Below are 16040 nucleotides of genomic sequence, written 5' to 3' on the forward strand. Positions count from 1 at the left end.
TAATTCTAAATTTTCAGAATCATGTTTTTTAAAATTAAAGTAATAAACTAAATTATAATTACTGATATTTTTTGACAAGTTAACATCTTTTTTAAATAATTTTTTTTAAAAAAAAAATATTAATAATAATTGAAGTATTAACCTGTTTTTATATAAAATATCAATAATAAATATGATTTTAATTCTAAATTTTCAGAATCATATTTTAAATTGAAGTAATAAAATACAATATCTTCCATATTACTAGTATTATAATTACTGATCTTTTTGACAAATTAACAAACTCTTTTTATTTTTTAAATATATATTAACTAATTTTTTTTGGGTTAGTTACATAATTCAGTAAAGTTCTTTTAAATGAATAAATAAATATTTTTGGGAAGAAAAAGTTTGAGGTTAAAAAATATATATTAATAATAATTAAAATTTTAATCTGTTTTTATATAGAACTGAATACTGTTAATAAATAAGATTTTAATTCTAAATTTTCAGAATTAAATTTTCAAAATTAAAGTAATAATAAAACTTTTTATAATATTAAATTTAATAATAATACAAAATTATATAAAAATATACCATTATATTATTTATATAATAATTAATAATTAATGGTTATTTTACTATATATCATAAGTTAAAAGAAATTTAATTAATTGATTTTAAACTGAATAATTAGATAAAATTTAATAAATAATTTTACTTTAAATCTATAGTTAGAAAAATTATTATTATATTAAATAATAATAAGTTAATTTAAACTTTTAATTACCGTATACTGCATATTGTGGACTATAGTACCTCCCATGTATAGTATCCCTTTTGAAAAATTTCATAGAATTGTATAATACCCAGAGGATATTTTACAATTATCTCGTGATCCAGTAATCAGATTTGAGCCATCTTTTTTTTGTTTGATAACTCTCATTGAGCTCTTCAAATAAAAAAAAGATCACTCAAATTGGACCAGTAGATCATGAGATATTTGTAAAAAACAGAATTTTTAAGTTTTGTTTAATACTCAGGGGTATAGGGTCAAACCTCTGATTTTTGCAAGATATCCAGGTACTGTAGTCTGCTATATACGGTATATATTGCAATCTACAGTACTCTGAGTATCTTGCAAATTTTAAAGGTTTAGTTCTGTACTCCCTCTACTATTACATGAATTTTTACTATTAATAAAAGGTGTTTAAACTTATAAAATAATTAGGATATTGTTACACATCACACCTAAAATATTTGCTGGATTATTTAAATAATAAAATTAATGGAGAATATGACTTCTTTTTTAAGGGATACTATACATAAGAAAGTACTATAACCTGCAATATATGGTAAATTAAAATTTTTAATTTAATAAACAATTCAATCAACTTTACTTTCAGTTAAATTTAAATTAATTAATTAATTTATAATTTATATATTACAATATTTTTTATAAATATATTTTTCTTAAAATTGTATATAATTTTTTAAAAATAATGCATTAAAAAATATTTATATTTATTTATAAAGAATAAATAATTGTAAATTATATGGTGGCTGTCACCTATAAACAACAATAGTCCGAAATTTTGAAATTTATTTATTTATATTGTGTAACTTATGTTTTAAAGTACTTTGTTAAAATATTAATTGCCGCGTGAGCGGCAAAATTTTTTTTTTGCCATATTACATGGAATTCTTGTGGATTTCCATGGAATTTTTGTAAAATCCATAAAAATTACATGAAAACTAGTCCGAAATTTTATATTTTTATTATTGCTACTTATTAAAATTATCCAACTTTAGCCCATAATATTAATTAAAATTCTTATTAAATTCTATAAAATAATCTGATAGAAATGTTCAGTACATGTTGCTATATCATTTTATCGGTTTAGTTTTTTCTTTTTACTATTCAATTTACAATTTATAAAAATTTGAAGTCACTTAATATTAGTGTGGTTTATAGGTGACAGCCACCATATAAATTTGAAATTGAATTAAAAAACTGTATTATAAAAAAATACAAGAATGCAAGTTTACTTTCATTATATAAAATCAATATAAAAAAGTGAATTCCAATATTGTAACTCACTTTTGTTATATAGAATCAAATAGTTTTAAGTTAACAGGTCATTCAGATTATATTAATATTATAATCTGAATTAATGCTAAATTGTAATTACTAAACCTGAATTAAAAAACTCAGGTCAATCTATTAGGTTATCTGAATTTAGTCAACCTATTTAAAACTTTATAATTTTTTATATGTTTATAATAATAATAATATTGTTTATATTTAACTTTATTTATTTAAAAGTATTATTAAGAATTAAATTTATTTTAAAAGAATATATATAATAAACTAATATTACTAACAGCTATTTAATTAGTTGTAATAAGTATTATAAAGTATAAAATATTATATTATTATTATATAATTATTAATCAAATAAATTTTACTACATTACATATTGGCTAATAAAAGAAGTCTCTAAAAGTTTGGGAAATATTTTTGTAATCAGTTAAGAGAGATTATCATAAAAATTATCAGCCAATAAATTAAACTACGCCTACTTCTGATGTTTATATTTACCACTTTACATTTATTGTAATAATTGTATATATTCATGTCAATATTCTAGAAATTTATTTCACTTTCAACTATTTTTATTAAAAGAAGCAATGGTTAAGTACCCATTTGTTATAAATAATATAAAAGATAAATAGCTTTGGATAATTATATGAAAACTATTAATGAAGCAAATAGTGAAAAATTAGGAATTTATTAGTTACTACTGAAAGCAACAGTAAAAATTAAAATAGCAATATTTTATGAAATAAAAAATAAATTAAAACAATATGCTAAATATATGAGTTCTTATAGAGTAAGAATTAAATACATAAAAAGTAAATTCTTTTGGATTTTTAATGGTCATATACATTAATATAATTAAAAATCTGGTAATTACAAGTGTATATTTCATGATGAAGAGGCTTATAATATTTTAAGTTAGATTTTTAATAATACTAATTGAAAGGTAAAATATTTTAGTTATTTATAAAAAACATTTGTATTAATTTATGTACTATCTCAAGATAAAAATGATCCCAATTTTCTTTAATATTCTGATGATATTAATATAATAATAAAAGCAGATCTACTTTAAGAATTTGATTCAAATTTACAAAAAAAAAAAACAAAACAAAAGTCCATTCAAGTTACTGTAAAATGGAAAGAGAAAATTAGTTTAGATGTATAAAATATAGTAAATTCTATAGATTATATATTAATATCTTTTATAGTATCATAAAAAAGAGTAATTTAATGTACAATATTGTAGATGCACATAAATATATTATAATAAAATTATATTTCCTAGCATATTAGTAAATTAGTAAAATATTTAAATTAAAAAATATATCTATATTTTTTTAATATAAATATTATATTATATTACCTCCATTAATTTCTAACTAATTTATTATATTCATAATTTTTTAGTTTTGGAAGATTGCATAAAATATCATTACAATAATAATAAAGAATTCTATTTTCATGTATATCATATTGTTTCCATCTTTTATTATAAATATCATTGTTAAATGTAATATATATTATATAAAATACAAATTCAAATATTTTGATAGATCATAGTATTTGGGATAATGGATTAGGAGAAACAATAAATTAGATGTAATTTACATAATAATATATATAATAAAAGGAGGGTTAAATATGATTCTATATACTGTTGTGAAAAGAAGTTTAAATATATAAAAAAGGAAATGTTTTTTTAAGTTTTAGAGAATCAGATTATATAATATTAATAGTTTTATGAGAATAATTAAAGCCTAATTTCTCCAATTAGCCAATATGATTATTTTAATTTTAACCATTTTAACCTATTTTTATCATTAGTATGTAATAGGTGAAAGATTAAAAAAAAAAATATAATTATACTTATCTTATATTATTCATTAATTTTAAATGCATTTTGTAAACTCATATATGCTTTAAATAGAATCATTAATGAAACTTAATTATATTTGAATATTTTTTTAATATTTCTGAACCAATTTCAAATACTAAAATAGTTTCTAAGATTATACTAGTATTTGGGCAAAAAAGGCTATTAAATTCATATATCCTTTACTGTAAATTCTAAAGAAAAGATCTTTAAAATGGATTTTATCTAATTAGCAATAGTATTTACTGAAGCTAGTATATGTAGTTCTTTTATAATGAGAAAAGTGCATATCTTTATTTATATTATTAAAATAATTCAATTAAAATTTATCTGTAATACTTAAAAAAAATATAATAAAAGTACCAGAATGGTAATTGTTTAGAATAGCTATTATGAGTTTTTTTAATGTAATAAATAGTAATATGATGTATCCCCTGCTATTAAATTTTATAATAAATGTATGCTTAACTTTTTTTTTAAAAAAAAAAGGAATAGGCATTAAAACAAAAGTATTTGAATTATACTTGTAGCCGAAACCTTTTCACGTGATTTTCAGCCACGTCTTTAAATCAAAATTAAGTTAAAAAATGATAAAAATTAATCTTTACATCCAGCCAAAACTATAATATAAAGTCTTTGAAGTTTCGGATGGATTTCTGGATAGTTTTTAACAATTTATTATAATTAAATTACTGAAAGTCCGAAACCCTGTCCAGCTTCATAGAGGTTTCAGCTACATGTATAATTTGAATTATATAAAATAATAGCCAAAAGAGGATAATTTACAAAATAATTTCTTATTATAATAAATTAAATAGTATAAAACTAATTTTAACTTAGAGTGGTTTAATCTAGATGATTTAACCTACTAGTAAATTTTATATAATTATATAATTTTGCCCAAATTTTTTAAAAAAATTTATACATTCATTATACTCTATAATATCCAAATAAATAAAATCTATATAAAGTGAAATGAATAATAACAAAAATAATTTTTTTTTTATAAAAAAAAAAAAGATTGATGTAAAATATAAATTCTGGAAGGTGATTCACCCAGGTTATTTAACCCAGGGGCAAGTTAATTAAATAATAGTAATTTTAAATATTTAGTATTAATATTAATTAGAAAATGAAATTCCATTTAATATATTTATAATTATAAAAGTAATGTAAGGAACAATACAAATTTTTACAAATTTAAAATTAGTTTTTTTAATTGTACTTTTAAATAATAAAAATATAATAATAAAGTTTTCGGCAGTTTTCAGTTATTTAATAATATTGTAAATAAAATAATAATAATGTTCGCATCTGCAGGAGGTTTTAACGGCTTAACCTTAATTACGTTTTTGTAATTACGCGAAACCTAACTAATAAATAAGATTCATGGGCATTAAAGAAAAATGTAAACTGAAATAATTCAAAATAATAAAAATTCTATTGGATAGTATTTTATATTAATATTATTTCAATACAATTTATTTTAAATTGATTTTTTAAAAATACATCTTGTATTCAACCGATATTTTTTTTAATTATAGATTTAATATATTTAGCAATTCTTTTAATTCTACTTATGTTTAAGGCAATTATCTATTAAAAGAGCATTAATATTTAACGGTTATACCCGTTTGGTATTATCAATTATCACATGATGCCAGAAAGAAATCAGCTAATATGCGGCGCATAAGGAGTTTTACCTCTCAGAGTTACCTGCTAGAATTAATTTATACATAACTTTCGGTATCATGCTGATTAAATAAATTAGTTATTGCAAATAGTTTGTCGATATAAAATATTTGCTTAATCTTACAAAAGGATTTGTTTCAAGTTAAATATAATTTATCTTACAAAAGGATTTGTTTCAAGTTAAATATAATTTTTGTTCTCATTATCGAAAGTGGTAAATGATTCCATACCTCTACGTTATCTTTTTAATGATAATTCAGCTATTGATGCTTCATTTACATACATTTACATATAAAAAGTCCAATTGCAAATAAGAAATCACATCTTTGAATGGAGACGGTCATATAATTCTAAGCCGTAAAAAATCACAACAGATCGAAAATATAGAATACTTATATTTAGTACGACCGCATGATTTCAAAATTCCAGAAATTACTAGCATGGTGAAATAAAAGATTTTGATTTGTCATAATGATTGCCAAGCTTTTAATGTTGACAAGATGATGAATATACAAATATGGCGAATAATAAATTTTTACTCATCAGATATTCAGATTTACGATAAAATAAATGAATATGATAATCATTACCAAAGCGAAGATATGAAAATTAAAGCTTTTTGACACGAGTAATCTGCGTAGGTCAATCCCATAATTTTAAAATTTTATACAAGTAATTATAGAATGCTATGACTAATACTCATACTTACCTGGCGCGGCATCTCTGTTATCAATGAAGGCAAAGATGCGGGTGGTGGCTGCTGGCATTGCACTGCGCCAGAGGCTATTGCTCCGAACACTCATAAAAGTGTCTCGAGCGCACAATTTATGATTGTTGGGTGATCATGGTTCGCCGGGATTACCCTTAAATTCTATTTAAATAAGCGGGTTGGGTGATAAGTGATAAAAGGAAAGTGATGAAAAATAAAATAAATATCATAAATATATATATTTGTAAATAATGCAAATAAATTCATTGTTTGTACAAATTCTTTTTTGTGAAATTTCTCCTTGTGGCCCTTGTGGTCCTTTGTTAATTTAAATATAAATTCCATTGAAATTGAAATTATCCTTTAATTTTCTCATTCTTCGTTTTCATTAGTTTTACTATAAAGTAATATGAACTAATACAAGTCTTGATTCACGTCATTTTTGTCACAATCTAACTCCTAGTCAATCAGGTGATAATCATTTTCATGTGTCATTATTTATTCATTCATTTTCAAAACTAGTTGCTTAAATAAAATTTTTCTCGTTTTTTAGTGAATTCACACGATCTTTCAAATGACGAGCACTAATAATTTATGTAAAAGTAATTCTGAGAGCGGTCTATTCGAGGAAAACTCTTGCGGGAGTTCAAGTTCTGTAGAATATGAAGGAATGAAGTATAGGTGGGAGCAATTTAGAAACACGACTGAAAGTAATGATAATTTTGCGGAAGAATTTATAAACGAAGCAGAATCTGAAAAACCGTCTCAAGAACCTAATATTGAGAGTAATGATGATAACGTATCAGAAGATAAAATGTGTCGTATATGTTTTGCTGGAGCCGAAGAAGAAAGTAGTCTTGGTCGTCTAATTTCGCCGTGTCTATGTAAAGGAACTATGAGGGTAACTATAATGATAATTTTATTTTACACGTTTTTTTAAGTATTTATTTTAATGCATTGACTTATATTATATCAATTAAAAGTATGTTCATGTGGAATGTTTAAATCAATGGAGATTAAGAAGTCAAAAAAAATCCAGTTTTTTTCAGTGTGATGAGTGTAAATACAAATATGCGTTCCGAAGAACAACAATAGCTAAATTTGCTACTAATGAATGTAAGTGAAAAAAGTTACAAATTTATTTATTAATTCTTGAATGGGCAAATTCTCACTAATTAAATTTGTTATAAATACTATTATTTTGAATTGTCCAATAAGTTGTTCTTACACTTGTTACATTATCATTCTTTGTATTTTGTGTTTTCATGGGAGGTTTTCTTGCAAAATTTCTCCTTTATCTTTATCCTATCTCGGGCGATTTCGAAGATGATAATGATATTGAAGAAGATGAAGAGCCATTATTTAAAGAACCTATAACAATAGCAACAATATTTACTATTGACTATCTTCATGTCACGTTAGGGTTTATGCTTGTGGGTATTATAGGATTTATACAATTATTATTTTCTATAATGTGGTTTGGTCCAATTCCTTCATGGAATACGTTTAGGTTCGGACCAACCGGAGGTAGTGTTGGAAGAGGACGAAATGATGGACTAGCGGGTATTTTTATAGGTGTTATTGTAGTAGTAGGCGTTCTTAAAGCTGTATGGGGAATGTATAAATTGGTTAGAGGAGCAAGTAGAAAATTATTGGAAAGAGTCGAATTAACAATTCTTGAAGTGAACGAATCGTAATTGCAATTTTAGCTATCTTTGCCTAAATTATGATCCTAAGTTATTTATTTATTTTTCATAAGTAAATTTCTTTATTTACACTTCAAAACAATAATAATTGCAATTTTTGTTAAGTAATTTGATAAATATTTTACTACATTCCTTTTTTTTGGAGAATCTAAAGAATAAATTTATTTTTAGTGATTAGAATAGTAGATAATCATGAGCATGTGATATTTGATCGCCGTATCACGAGCATATCAATATAAAAAAAAAAAGCATTTTTTTAGCTTTTCATTTATTTTTTTTTTAAGTTTAAAAATGGCAACCACAAATGATAAAGAAAACTTTGTTAATTCATTAATAATTAAATATGTAGATGCATTAGATATTGAAAGAGCATTTCAATTAGAATCTGAAGGTTTTAACATTATTCAAATATTATTTTTAATAAAATAATGAATAAGGCCTTTTTTTTTCATAATTTAAAAATTTTAACATAGGATATCCACCGGAAGAAGCAGCAACGTTAGAAACATTAAAATATCGACAAAAAGTGGCACCTAAATTATTCTTAGGCGTATACCTTCCATCTTCTTCTTTATCACCCTCACCACAATTAATTGGTTACATTGTATCAACATCGACATTATCTGAAACATTAACTCATGAATCAATGACTTTACATGAAAATGAAGGCAAAACTGTTTGTATACACTCTGTTTGTGTAGATAAACGTTATAGAAGATATGGTGTTGCTACTAAATTATTAAAAGAATATATAAGTTTATTAAAGAAATCTGATAACGAAGTAAAATATAAAAGATGTGCTTTATTAGCTCATGAATATTTAATACCCTTATATCAAAATGTTGGATTTAAATTAATCGGAGAAAGTGAAATTGTTCATGGTAAGAAAATAAAAATATATATTATATTTCTTTTCATGGAAAAAAAATTGTTAAAAAAAATAATTACAATAATTTTTTTTATTATTATTATTAAGGACCTGAGAAATGGTTTGATTTAGTTATGGAATTTTAGGAATTAATAATTATTTCTAAGTATTAAATACTTTTGTTTAAAAAATAACATCTCTTTTGTTTTTTTTAATCTGTTTTTTGTCCCTCTTTTTCTCCGATTAAAGTTAACCAATTCATGTATTCAATTTTAACAATATCTTTAACGGATGAATTATCCCTTATATAAAAATATCTAGCTAAACGAGACTCAATAATTATTTTAAATATGCCTAAAGGTCTAATTATTTTTTCTAATAAAATATACCAAAATATTGCAAAAGTTAAACCAAATATATTACCAACTATTACTTGTTTTGTTGTATGATAAATTAAATATACCCTAAAATTGATGATAATTGATGATTTTTTTAAGTTCCCTGTTTGTGAAAAATTCAAGACAGAAAAAAAAATAAATTACCTTGAATATGAAACTAAACATGAAAATATTATTAGTCCAAGAATTATTGGAAATTTCCGAGAATTATTATGGAAAGTAATTCTATCATATTGGTAATAATAAAAAAATTAAATGAATGAATAATTATCAAATCTTTTTATTTAAATCAACTTACTTGTAATACAAATAAATACTAGCAAAAGTAGCAAAATAAGAAATAAATTGAGCATGAGAAGATGGCATTCCATATCCTGAGCCAAGTTTATCTATATATACATATATTAATAAAGTATTTCTTTAAAAATCCATCATTTGTCTTTAATTATACATGCCATTAGGTCTTTTTTCCTTTATCCATTTTTTCAATCCAAAATTTAACATTTCACAAAATAATTGACCAAAAAACATATTAATCATCATCAATTCTCTTCTAGCAACAATAATACTAACATAACTTATTAAAATAATTAAAGGTGATAAAGTTATATACGCATAAGTATATGAAAGTGGGTCTTTTGGATTAAATTCTACATGTGTTAATGAAAGTGATGATAGTGATTGTTCTGACAATGGTTCTTCTAAATGATTATGATGCGACATATTGACTCAAAAGATAAAGAAAGATTAAGGGAACAGAATTTGGGCCTTTATATAAATTAATTTGTTGTTGTACAAGTAAATTCATTCACGTGCCAAACTAATCCGTTCATTTTATAAAGTTAATCTTCACGTGATTCACTTAAAAAATAGCGTCCTTAATATTTATATATCTAAGAAAAAACGTATATATACATCCATCATTTTAATATCATTATTCTTGACTAAATATCCTATAAGACCTAATTGTCCTAGAATTATCATTGTCTATATCATCACCTAAATCCGTCGAGCTAAAACTTCTCTTCATACCTTTAACTCGATTTCCCCCAAATCTAACCGCTTCTAGCCTTCTCGATATATCTTCATCGGGTATAAGAGATAAACCCGATGCAGATACAGATACAAAAGATGAAGATTCATGAACTCCTATGTTATTAATATTATTTGTAGTATCAGCTTGAGAATTAGACATACTAGAAATTTCTCTGTTGTCTACATTATTGATATTTATCCCATCAACATTAAAAGGATTTAAATTATGATAAACATTTTCATCGTATGTATAAATCATATGATTTCTTGTGTTAGAGTTACCACTATCATGTGTAGATACTCTAGAGCATGAAACTGGCATGTAATTTTCATCAGCAGTTGAGTATGAACTCGTGTCTTCTGATGTACGAAATATTGGTGCAATTGGATATTCTCTTTCTTCACTATTGTCCGTATTTTGATCTATTTGATTTGATGCATTTAACGCAGCCTCAATTTCCCTATGTGGTTGATTCCCATATTCCATATGAGACCCAGAAATTTTTCCTTCAATTTTGATATATCTCTCAATTTCTCCACATAAATAAAACGGTTGAGGTTGGTATACATCTTCTGTATCTAAATCACTAAAATGGGCATTAAATTTACATTTTAACGAATTAATGAGACATACCACTCTCTCAAAAGATTTTCGATTAATTCTGATATCTACTGGATTATTGATTTCATAACGATCATTTTTAAACCTTGGTATAGTTAACCATGATTCAGATACAAATTCATCATCTGATGTAGTTAAATTAATGACTTTTAAATTTTCTGGTGCAAACAAGAATCTAATAGTATCATTCTTACAATTTCGAGGCCAACATTCTTTCAAATCTTCCGAATTAATTGACCAGTGATTTTCCTCTGATGAAGGATCTTCATTAAGTGGAATCAATACTTCGTTGATTTCAGATGTTTTATGAGATATATTATTACAAAAGATATTATGTTTTGATTGAATCGAACGCATTCTCCTATAAACTTCAAATATCACCAGGTCTTCTTCAGAAAGACTATCTGATTCTTCAATTATAATCCGTAATGAACTCACATCCACTGTTGTCCTAGAAAAAATATCTCGAATGCTTGTCGAAAATATAGTATACATTTTTGGACTTTCCATTTGAAAGCTGTCAAATAATTTGCGATATAAAGTAACCAAAATACTTAAAGCAGGGGTGTTTTTTGTTTTAATAACAAGTCTATCCCGGTGCACAACAAAAGTTAACTCGCCATTGCATTTAGACAGTTCTTGCATCAGTTTATAGAAGATAGGCAGCTTATTTTCTGCAACTTTTGCAGAGAAGGTTTGAATAGGCATATTTGAAACGCGTAGAAAGTTATAGTTATGTACTAGGGTAACCAAAAACGGGCCAAGTTATTGATATCGAATCAAGAGATTATTCAACTTCCGCGTTTAGTGAAATATTCAAACATTAATCATGATAATCATGTGATATAACAATAACATATGATATAACACTGATTGATATTTTGTCACATGGCCGTTTCATGAGGTTGGCCCGAATTTTACTAATTCTGGTGGGATTAAACCAAAGGATTGTTTGTTCTAAAGACAGAATTTGGATCTACATTTTCGGGGAGCACAAGTTATGTAATATTATAACAAACAATTGTATTATTTCTTTATTCGTAAATTGTAATATTGCAGAAATTGCATTGTCTTTAAATTTAATTTCCTATTATTCTGGAGATTATTTTATTAATACATCGATTTTTATGGAAGTAAAATTAATAAGGTTTTTTCCGTACAAATTTAAACAAATCTAGCTGTAACACCAATATACTATTTTCAAAGATAAAAATTATGTTATTATAATATTGTTAAGACTTAAGACAATATTAAAAGAATTGATACTTTTTTAAGATTATCTCGTAAAAACCAATAATAATTACACATCGTGACAACATGAAACCAATAAAAAGCGAGTAAAGGAGAAAAAGCGAAAAAATAATAAATAGAACAATGTAAATTATAAAATGTGATAATATTATTGTTCGTGCATACAATGAATTTCTGGCGTTACGTACGTAAATCATTATGGTGAACAAGCTACTTTAGAAAAATAAATAGGGGCGACTAGCTTCAAAGTAACTTAATCACAATATTACAATATATATTGTTCAATGTTGTTTATTATATATATATATTTACCCAATTATCTCATTATAGAATATCAGCTAAAGATATAATACTTACCTTAATGTAACCCTATAAAGAATACAAAATGTTCAAAAAAAATATATATATAAACAAATAATACCCTACATACTTGCATATAACTATAATTTTATGATTTATATAAAGAGAACATTATTCTGTAACGAATAAATATCTTTCTCTCTAAACTCTCTTTTTTTCAATTTTCTTAATTATTCGTAATACATAATACACAAACTGTGCTGACCACGTTTATCTTATAATCTTTGTGCATTTATTTTTCGATTTCAAAAGAAATAAAGAAATTTAACATTACCTTCTTCAAAGAAATAACCATGATTGTTTCAATCCCAGCAGGTAAATATTTAAAAATATTTGTATCATTTGATCAAATTGAACGAGAAAAAAATCTAATTCTTTAACTTTGTATTAGATTACGATCTTTTATATATCGTATATCATTTCCGTCCACTCATACAATTATCATTACTTTTCATTCTCATAACATTCTTCTCATGGTATTTTCGTAAGTATCAATCTTTTCTAAAAAATGAGTTTCGTTTCTACGCCACAATGAATTTATTTGAGTTTTCTCCTTCTTTCCTAGAATTGATAATAATGGAAGTTTTGCCAATAATTTCTTCGTCGAAACATATCATGATTAAACTAAAAGCACAAACAATACCCCAAAGACAAATCGATTTTATAAATAATCACCCAGATGAAAATATATTTCGATTTGATAATATTATCAGAAATTTATGGCCGATTTCGTTAGTAACATAACCATTACTATAAAAACTATTTTATTTTATTAATGTAATACATCATTTTTATATATTTTATATATTTTATATTTTTTTTGTATATATTCTTTTTATTTTATTTTTTATTTTTCTCTATTTTTTATTTGAGTATATAATATTATTATAAATAAGCAAATAAATATGTAAATTAAATGATTAATTTTTTTGATTAAATAAATTTTGATAATTTTTTGATCAAAAAAATTTAAAAAATGGTAAATTTATTTGAAATTAGTTAATTTATAAACTCTTGTGAAAGATATTTTATTTTATTTTATTTGAATTTTGAAAAACGGAGCGAAAAATGAATGTTTATCGAAATTTCTTTTTATTAACAATCTATTTGGTATTAACCATTAGTCCAACTACTTTAAACGAAAAAACGATCATACATTGTAATTATAAAACCTAAAAAATAATGCCGTTTCTACTAACATTGATAACACGATTTCCCAAACTATTTCTTCAATTATTCAAGATGATGATTTATATCAAAGTCATTTATCCTGGATAACATCATCTCAACAAACTGGAGATCCGAGGTTATGTTGGTTTGTTTGAACCAAAATTTGTCGATGAGATTTTGAGTAAAAGAAACGATGTTGAATTAATTATTCCGGATAGGGAAGTACAAGTTACTTATGATTTACGTGGTGATAATGATAATTTTAGCTGTAGTTTAGAGAAAAAAATTGGTACAAAGAAGCAAGAAAATCCAACATGGGTGAGTTCCATTTATTTTTTTTTCGTAATTATATAAATTATATAATTCAAATATATTTTTAGAATTTGGGTAAAATTGACCAGCGTAGACTGCCTCATACATGTTTCTAGCTACAGGAGGCAGTGGGGTGAACATTTATGTAATCGATATGGGAGTACTTTCAATTCCGTTTATCTTTTGATATAATTACAATGTTTTCTATAATTTTTTTTTTTTTGTAGTGCGAATAAATATTAATCAGAAGGAAGAGCTTCGTGGGGCATAAACGTTCGAAAAAATGCTTCAGATGTCGATGAATACGGGTATATTTGAATATTTGAATATAGTGAATGTATTCTTTTGAATAACTTAGACAATTTTTTTTTTCTTTTTTTTATGTTACGACTTACGTGTACGCAGACATGGAACTCATGTTGCTGGAATTGTATGTTAAAAAAAATTTTTTTTTCTATTGATTAATCTTGTTCTCATAAAATTTATTTTTCTACATTTAAAGATTGCCGGTAACGCTTATTATAATTTAACAAAAAAAAACCAATAATCTTATTTGTTAGGTGTGATTTAAATTATTAATTAATAAACGTTCATGGAGTTGCCAAGCTTGTTAGAGTTATTGCTGTTAAAATACTTGGCAAGGAAAGAAGAGGGGCCTGGAGCGATGTATAACAGGGTTGAATTGGGTAGCTCAACAACATAAAGCCGATTCAAGAAAACGAACAATTGTCAAGTAAAATACTTTAATTGATATTTCTTCTAATGATTAGTATCAAACGTTATTATCAAATTTTTATTATTGTAGTCTCTCGTTAACGGGAAAATATTTTCCACTAGCAAATGCAGCTATAAGGGCCTTTATTGACCTTGGAATTCATGTGACAGTAGCAGCAGGAAATTATTTTGGAGAAAATTCATGTTATTCTTCAATCTTCACCGGCTTCAACACAGGAAGTTATTACTACTGGTGCTACCGGCATTGACGATTTAATTCCGATTTTTAGTAATAGTGGTCTGTGCGTAGAGACCTATTTGCCTCAGGTAATATATAAATAACTAATATTCGTGTGTGTTATAACTTCAAATTGGTTTGGTATTAATGGAACTAAGACAATGTCAGGTACAAGTATGGTTTCGCCACATGTAGCTGGTGTTATAGCTTTAATTATCAGTCAACGAGGTAATATGGCACCCGCCAAAATGAAGGAATTACTTAAATCAATGGCAACCTATGGTGCATTAAAAAATGTTGAACTAACAGCTTCTAATATAATTCTATATGTAAATAAATCAATCTAATATCATTATATAATATATATTAATTTATTTCAAGTTAAAAATTTTTTAAGTAGATTCTCTTAGTAGTAACTTTTAACCAACCAAGAACTTATGCAAATGATCGATTATAACGTAAAAAGTATCATAAGAAAAACGTATTAACCTTTGAAAAAATGTCCATAGATCCCATGACACAAATGAAAATAGTTCATACCAATAAGGAAACCGCCAAATCATCTGTCGTTCGAGTAAATAAGTTAACAATGAATTCTTGCTATTTATTTATATAAATTTATTACGTATTATTATTTATTATATATTTATTATATTTGAAAGCCCTATAAATAAATTTTATACTTAAAAATATATTTAAATAATTTATACTTAAATTATATTTAATTTATACATAATAAATTTGCCCATTTAAGTATATTTTTATATATTTAATTTATACTAATAAATTTTGCTCATTTCAGCATGTTTTAATAAAAATTTTTTATAGGGAAGTCAGCAAATTTTTTTATAGGAAAGAAATTTGATTATGATTCATATTGGCGTGAATTTACATAGTGGTCAATAACTTTTTAAGTTAGACGTGAAAATTAGATCGTATTGATCGTAACAATGCATAAAAAAATGCATAAATTAAAAAAGCTATTCTATTTTATCACCAAAATTTGTGA

General features: G+C 24.3%; 5 protein-coding genes across 5 annotated transcripts; 3 read left to right on the plus strand and 2 right to left on the minus strand.

Annotated features, from left to right (window-relative positions):
• Window positions 1–6722: 6722 nt before the first annotated feature.
• On the plus strand, window positions 6723–8330 carry OCT59_020742 (uncharacterized protein). Its single transcript, XM_066149375.1, has 4 exons — window positions 6723–6828; window positions 6911–7258; window positions 7341–7473; window positions 7576–8330. Exons 2-4 carry the CDS (start codon window positions 6932–6934, stop codon window positions 8052–8054), a joined length of 939 nt encoding a protein of 312 aa, XP_065990286.1. The 5' UTR covers window positions 6723–6828; window positions 6911–6931; the 3' UTR covers window positions 8055–8330.
• A 24-nt stretch (window positions 8331–8354) lies between these two features.
• Window positions 8355–9348, plus strand: OCT59_020743 (uncharacterized protein; the record flags this gene model as incomplete). Its single annotated transcript, XM_025333866.2, has 3 exons — window positions 8355–8454; window positions 8537–8944; window positions 9040–9348. 3 exons carry the CDS (start codon window positions 8355–8357, stop codon window positions 9075–9077), a joined length of 546 nt encoding a protein of 181 aa, XP_025168727.1. The 3' UTR covers window positions 9078–9348.
• OCT59_020744 (uncharacterized protein) lies at window positions 8999–10067 on the minus strand. Its single transcript, XM_066149376.1, has 4 exons — window positions 9785–10067; window positions 9628–9718; window positions 9474–9554; window positions 8999–9395 (listed from the first exon to the last, which is right to left on the minus strand). The coding sequence occupies exons 1-4, from the start codon at window positions 10050–10052 to the stop codon at window positions 9143–9145; spliced, it is 693 nt and encodes a 230-aa protein (XP_065990287.1). The 5' UTR covers window positions 10053–10067; the 3' UTR covers window positions 8999–9142.
• Window positions 10068–10078: 11 nt separating this feature from the next.
• OCT59_020745 (uncharacterized protein) lies at window positions 10079–11779 on the minus strand. Its single transcript, XM_025321499.2, has one exon. The coding sequence runs from the start codon at window positions 11692–11694 to the stop codon at window positions 10264–10266; it is 1431 nt and encodes a 476-aa protein (XP_025168725.2). The 5' UTR covers window positions 11695–11779; the 3' UTR covers window positions 10079–10263.
• A 993-nt stretch (window positions 11780–12772) lies between these two features.
• OCT59_020746 (uncharacterized protein) lies at window positions 12773–15378 on the plus strand (the record flags this gene model as incomplete). Its single annotated transcript, XM_066149377.1, has 8 exons — window positions 12773–12912; window positions 12989–13081; window positions 13163–13328; window positions 13722–13756; window positions 13840–13912; window positions 13986–14085; window positions 14968–15120; window positions 15190–15378. The coding sequence occupies exons 1-8, from the start codon at window positions 12891–12893 to the stop codon at window positions 15376–15378; spliced, it is 831 nt and encodes a 276-aa protein (XP_065990288.1). The 5' UTR covers window positions 12773–12890.
• Between the last annotated feature and the right edge of the window lie 662 nt (window positions 15379–16040).

The sequence above is a fragment of the Rhizophagus irregularis genome, chromosome 3 (genome assembly GCF_026210795.1).
Source record: "Rhizophagus irregularis chromosome 3, complete sequence".
Lineage (NCBI taxonomy): Eukaryota > Fungi > Glomeromycota > Glomeromycetes > Glomerales > Glomeraceae > Rhizophagus > Rhizophagus irregularis.

What these genes read in the sequence shown, in the direction of transcription:
- OCT59_020742 (XM_066149375.1), top strand. Translation starts at nt 6,932, where the DNA reads ATGACGAGCACTAATAATTTATGTAAAAGTAATTCTGAGAGCGGTCTA. An exon ending in TATGTAAAGGAACTATGAGG is followed by an intron (nt 7,259 to 7,340) that starts GTAACTATAATG and finishes ATCAATTAAAAG; the next exon opens with TATGTTCATGTGGAATGTTT. An exon ending in TAAATTTGCTACTAATGAAT is followed by an intron (nt 7,474 to 7,575) that starts GTAAGTGAAAAA and finishes TTGTCCAATAAG; the next exon opens with TTGTTCTTACACTTGTTACA.
- OCT59_020745 (XM_025321499.2), bottom strand. Translation starts at nt 11,694, where the DNA reads ATGCCTATTCAAACCTTCTCTGCAAAAGTTGCAGAAAATAAGCTGCCT.
- OCT59_020744 (XM_066149376.1), bottom strand. Translation starts at nt 10,052, where the DNA reads ATGTCGCATCATAATCATTTAGAAGAACCATTGTCAGAACAATCACTA. An exon ending in AAAGGAAAAAAGACCTAATG is followed by an intron (nt 9,719 to 9,784) that starts GCATGTATAATT and finishes ATGTATATATAG; the next exon opens with ATAAACTTGGCTCAGGATAT. An exon ending in TGTTTAGTTTCATATTCAAG is followed by an intron (nt 9,396 to 9,473) that starts GTAATTTATTTT and finishes CATCAATTTTAG; the next exon opens with GGTATATTTAATTTATCATA.